A 5700-nucleotide genomic window follows, 5' to 3' on the forward strand; every position below is an offset into this window, starting at 1 on the left:
AACTATAGTCAGACACCCCCATAAGTTTAACCCCTGACTTATCCGAGGGTCATAAAAATTCCATGATTGTTGGCTCAAAACCTGCCCTCGGCTTATCTGTGGGGTTGACTTATAGGCGGGTATCAGCGGTATTTCGCGTTGCAAGTCACCTTGTGCCTATTTTTAAAAGGGAAAGGTAAATATAAACATCAACAATAAAATGGCCCAAACTCCGATTATTATTTGTCTGATTATACATCAGGTAGTGTTCAATTGGGCCAAAGTTATTTGGCCACTGGACTTTAAAGTTGCCATCTTTAAAAATGCTTTAACACCAAACAGCTAAAAAATGTAACATGGAACTTTTCCCATCCCATCATGGCATCTGTTATGCTAGAAAAAACTGCAGCTGTTACATTCCTGTTGGTTGTACAGCTTTCAAAGCTACAGAAGCCCTGAAGAAGTCAAGGGTGACAACCAAATGGGACCTGAGCTGGAGGCAGAACCTCCTACTTCCACTTTCAGTAAGATTGCTAGGCAAACTGGATTCTGATCTAGAACAACAATGCTTCAGAAAACAACGGGTGTTCTTTGTTTCAAGGAAACTTCTATACAGTGACACCAACTTCAGAGCTACCCTTCTTACAGAAATTTGAGTTTAACAGTTCGAAAGGGGAGTAAAGTAATGCACATGAGTGATTCAAACCAGTGATACAAATGTATAATATGGAGGTGGAAAGGTTACTCCCTCTCATTTTAGCTTGTACAGCTGTGAAGCCTAAGTTCCGGCATACAGTACAAGCTCTTTGAATTTTTGCCAAATAGTCTGATGCTACTAACTGCTTGCTTCCTGCATACCGTTAATCGCATGCTGCAAGCAAATGAATGTTGAAACCAATGGTAATACACAGTACATACATTAAAGCATCCAGTCACAAAAGGACTGTTTTAAAACCATGTAGCCTTAATAATGATTTTTTGCAAGTGTCTTGCAGATCAACTTTTAGATTACCACATATATTAGCATTCAAACAGCATCCTGTATAAAACAAAACAGTTGAATACTATATTCAGAGAGCCTTAGTTTTCACTGTCACAAAGACACTTCTTAGGACACTATTGAGATAAAGGCAGGCTGACAAGTATTTTTTAAATTTACTATAACATTTATAGAAAGCATCAAAGAATGGAGAAACATTATAGCATAAATTTGTTCACAGACAACACAGAGTACAAGATTCATATATGCATTCACCAACCTGACTTTCCCATAGTCACGTTCTTGACTGTTAACTGAAGAAATGGCTTCTCTAAATGTTGTTTCGGTTTTGCTACAAACAGCCTGCAGTTTCTGATAGTGCTCCGAGCCAGCTGCCTGCATGAAATAGACTGCAGACAATAAAAGTGCAGACACCCATTCACAGTGTGCTCAAATAGCCCAGTGATGCCTTATAAGGAATAAAGCCACATTTTTTCTTCTTCTTGACTAGGTGCCTCTTTGTGGTTAGGGATTATTTATCTTCCATGATAGCTCAGCAACGCAAGAAAACATGTGGTTTCACATACCAATTTAGTAAAGTAATCAAAGAAATCTGTGAACTGGATAGGGGAAAACCTAGTAAAAGCATCAGGACTTGAAACATGCTGGACGCATTTTTAAGACAACAGCTGTTGAAATGTTGGCAAAATGCATATTTCCCAGAAGTGGAAATTTTCTTTTATACTGCAAATCTGAATGAAGTCTTTCTAGGCAGCTGTGGCCACACATCACAATTCTAACCACAAAGGGCTTGTTCACACATGCATGTACGTCTTTTGATTTCTTATTACTCCAATAACAAGCAGCGAACTCCATGGATTTGTAAGCTAACTCCATGGAAAAGTATTGCATTTGAGGTGATATGAAAATGCTAACTACACAGATTCTACAATATCTGCTGTGGCTCACTCACAGATACAAGTTATCACCTTGATGTTGCAATCAGGTTTTGTACTTACGTGAGTTATCTCTCCAGATAAATCTGTCCTTGAGCAAGGTGAGCAAATCTCCTTAAATTTAAGTGAGCTCATATAACTGAAACTCCCTATGAATTGGGCTCTGAAAGAACCTTTAAAGATGTAGCCAGTGGATGAAAGTGAGCAGGTATAGTTAGCTAGTGAGAACTAGCATGAGGTTTACAGATGGCATGGGGGGGGAGAACCACTGTAAGTTTAAGTATTTCAGTAACATGTTAGACTCTGAATGCTGTCAAGGAAGGGTGGGGCAGTACTTAATTTTTAAAAAGGGAAGTATTAGGGGTTAAGTTCCACCATCTGCCTTGCAAGGAAACTCTGCTCTTTCATTCTGAGAGGGTGGCTTGGCTGTACTGCCCAGCAGTGGTGTCCCTAGGGGGTGTACCAGGTGACATGCACAGGGGAAGTGACACCACTACTGGCCAAAATTTTAAAAAAATCTTGATATTTTTGAATAATATTATTATATCAATCAATGCATAATTTCATGCAGAATGCAATGAAATAAACTGCGTTGCAATATCTCTGCATGTTGGCAACCTTCAGTCTCAAAAGACTATGGTATTGCGCTCTGAAAGGTGGTTCTGGCACAGCGTCTAGTGTGGCTGAAAAGGCCAATTCGGGAGTGACAATCCCTTCCACACTGGGAGCAAGTGCAGTCTGTCCCTGGCCTGTCCCCCTGGCTATGGGCCTTCCTTCTTTGCCTCTTAGCCTCAGACTGTTGGCAAAGTGTCTCTTCAAACTGGGAAAGTCCATGTTGCACAGCCTGCCTCCAAGCGGGCCGCTCAGAGGCCAGGGTTTCCCACTTGTTGAGGTCCACTCCTAAGGCCTTCAGATCCCTCTTGCAGATGTCCTTGTATCGCAGCTGTGGTCTACCTGTAGGGCGCTTTCCTTGCACGAGTTCTCCATAGAGGAGATCCTTTGGGATCCGGCCATCATCCATTCTCACGACATGACTGAGCCAACGCAGGCGTCTGTTTCAGCAGTGCATACATGCTAGGGATTCCAGCACGTACCAGGACTGTGTTTGCAATATCTCTATTCTATCAAAAATTATAGTAAAAAAACTAGCAGGGGCAGGGTGATGGTGCATCATCACGCCAACTGCCCAGGGCATTGCCCCATCCACTGCATGGGAGGAAGTTCATCACTGGCCTCCTGCACTAGGTGATGTAAACCCTTGTGATGTAAACCCTTGTGATGTAAACCCTTGTGATGCCACTGCAGCCCAGCAATGAGGGAAAGGCATGCACAGGGATACCTTTCTTAATTTAGTAGTCCTTCATATCTGCTTCTTTCAAAAATGGGGCTATGCTGAATGAGTACAGGAAAAGGTGTGGGACTACAACACCAAAACCCATAAGAGTTTTATTCTACTTAAATCACTGGACACTATCTAATATTTTACTTGCACCATGTGGTAGTTACCATTGATCAGGTCATTAAGGAATACAACAGTTTATCCCTAAATCACACATGCTACAGTATGAACAGTCCAAGCAATTTCGCCTAACTTTGATCATTAAAAACACGTGATTAAAACAAATTTAAGTGCCAGTGAATTACACTACATCATTTAAAGAATTCAGTGTTTCTCTTTACAAAAAGATATGTGTTGGTCATTAGCTACATAATTTTGTAGCAAATGTTGTCTCTTTTATTGACATTTATATGGGCAGCTTCCTGTACTATAAGTTTAATTGGAGGAAATACTCAGGCAAGTCAAGCGTCTTTGAAAATGTAATGCTTGGGAAGATACAGTTATACACAAGCAGCTCTAAACTAAAGGGTGACTTTTCAGGCAAACATACCATGCAGAAAACTATGGTTTGTGGTATCTAAAGGGCTGCATTTATATGACACATTAAATGTACTCCCAGAAAACAACAGATGGGAAGCAGAATTTCTGCATGGCAACTGCAAGCAAGAAGCCATTGTCAAGTGTATACTCAGGGATGGCTCTATTGTTAGGAAGATGAGATGACCCATGCCCATGCAACAGATTTTGGGTAATCAGAAATTGGTTAGTTATTTAGCTCACTGTGTAACTTTTACAAACAAAAAGAGGAACAGACTACCTCTATGGAGGAAGTGCTTTAGAAATTACTGTACTTTGCTGTTGCAAAATACCGTACACTGATTAAACAGAAACTACAGAACAAGTTCAACTTCTATTATGCAAAGTAATGTACTAGTAATGAGAATTTCCAGGACAGGAGCAGCACATTCTACGAAAGCATTTGACCTGGAACACAAGCAAATAGCAAGAAGTTGCAACTCTGTCTACATATCATTGAATACAACTAGACTACAATGTAAGCAGTAGTGATTTAGAATAGGATTAACTGAAGGAAGTGCCTTAAATCCCACAGTACCCACTCACTGAAGTTCTAAGGTTTTTTTTTTAAACTGCAAAAGCAAAAATGTTTTGTGTTTATTTATCACCCTTATTTATCACCATTGCCCTTGGCTGCACAGTTGATTGCCAGGTGAGTTCTAAATTACTTATCACTTGACATTCAAGTCAGAATTATCAGGCTTTGGAATGAGGAGAATAGGGGAAGGTTATGACCTAGTGCAGTTGCAACACTGCATCCCAGCAGGGCATCTAACTGGCTAATGTTGGGAACAGAATGCTGACCGTTTGGACCAACCCAGTAGGGACAGTCCTTACAACTACTTTTGCATGTTTCATCTCTTGTAGAGATCAGCTTTACCCAATATACGGAGAGAAAGCAACACAAGACAGCAGGGCCGGCCCATCCATGAAGTCAACTGAAGCTGTCACCTCATGCAGCAGATTGATGGGGGCACCTACTTGCCTCCGTTGGGCTTCCTTCTCCTTCCACTCCCTGGATTGGAAAAAGGAGAGGCAATGTGTGGCGGGAAGGAGGGTACTGAGTGAGAACAAAGGAGAGTGGGGACTGCCACACGGTGGGGTAAGGGGGCAACATTGGACATGTTGCTCAGGTGTCAGGGGGTCTTGGGAAGGCTTTGCAAACCCTTGCTGGTTTGTGTTGCCTCAGGCACAAGCTGCATCTGGAGACCCTAACCCGTGCTAATTGGGTAAGAGGCACTTTTTCAAGTGGGTGCTCCTCTTTTTAGCAGGGGGAGAGTAACTGGCCCACCTCACCCCAGCAGTGTCTTTTCTAGTGGCTGTCTGCTGGTGTTCTTTTTGCATCTTTTTAGAGTGTGAGGCCTTTTGGGACAGGGAGCCATTTAGCTATTTGATTTTTCTCTGTAAACCGCTTTGTGAACTTTTAGTTGAAAAGCGGTATATAAATACTGTTAATAATAATTAATAATAATGTGTGCGGGGGGGTGAGGAGGCAGGTGAGGCAGCGCCTCCCCACTGGAGTCCTTCGGAAAGCTTCTGCCTCACCTGCCTCCTCACACCCCACCCCCATCCCTGGGAGGCTGCCTTCATCCCATGACCCCTGCAATGCACGCCCAAGAATGTCCTCTTTGGGGGAACCAGAGTTTTCTCCAGAGTGACGTCAACCTTCTCAAGGTAGCTGACTGACTCCAAGTGAAAGGCCCCTCTTAAGAGAAGCCCCAAGCGCTCCCACTCATCCCACTGGCAGGGCAGGGCGCTCCATGAAGACGGTCCCCAAGCGCCTCACACTGAGCCTCTCAGGCCGCGCCCCGCTCCTGGCGAGGGGCAGAGCGGGGCTCGCGCCTCCACTGCGCGCGGGCGGGAGGGCGGCC

General features: G+C 43.2%; 1 protein-coding gene across 4 annotated transcripts in view; it reads right to left on the bottom strand.

The window, feature by feature from the left end:
- The window catches only part of GLIPR2 (GLI pathogenesis related 2), a 30495-nt gene that overhangs the window by 24543 nt on the left and 252 nt on the right, over positions 1 to 5700 (bottom strand). Inside the window, exons 1-2 of one of the 4 annotated variants that reach the window (XM_066628467.1) lie at positions 4710 to 4752; positions 1239 to 1350 (exon numbers count right to left, since the gene is read on the bottom strand). In XM_066628467.1, the coding sequence (XP_066484564.1) occupies positions 1239 to 1251 (13 nt within the window). In that variant the 5' untranslated portion in view covers positions 1252 to 1350; positions 4710 to 4752. Of the gene's footprint in view, positions 1 to 1238; positions 1369 to 4709; positions 4753 to 5700 lie in introns of those variants that run through there. The other 3 variants (XM_066628465.1, XM_066628464.1, XM_066628466.1) reach the window with 3 other exon arrangements.

The sequence above is a fragment of the Tiliqua scincoides genome, chromosome 5 (genome assembly GCF_035046505.1).
Source record: "Tiliqua scincoides isolate rTilSci1 chromosome 5, rTilSci1.hap2, whole genome shotgun sequence".
Taxonomy (NCBI): domain Eukaryota; kingdom Metazoa; phylum Chordata; class Lepidosauria; order Squamata; family Scincidae; genus Tiliqua; species Tiliqua scincoides.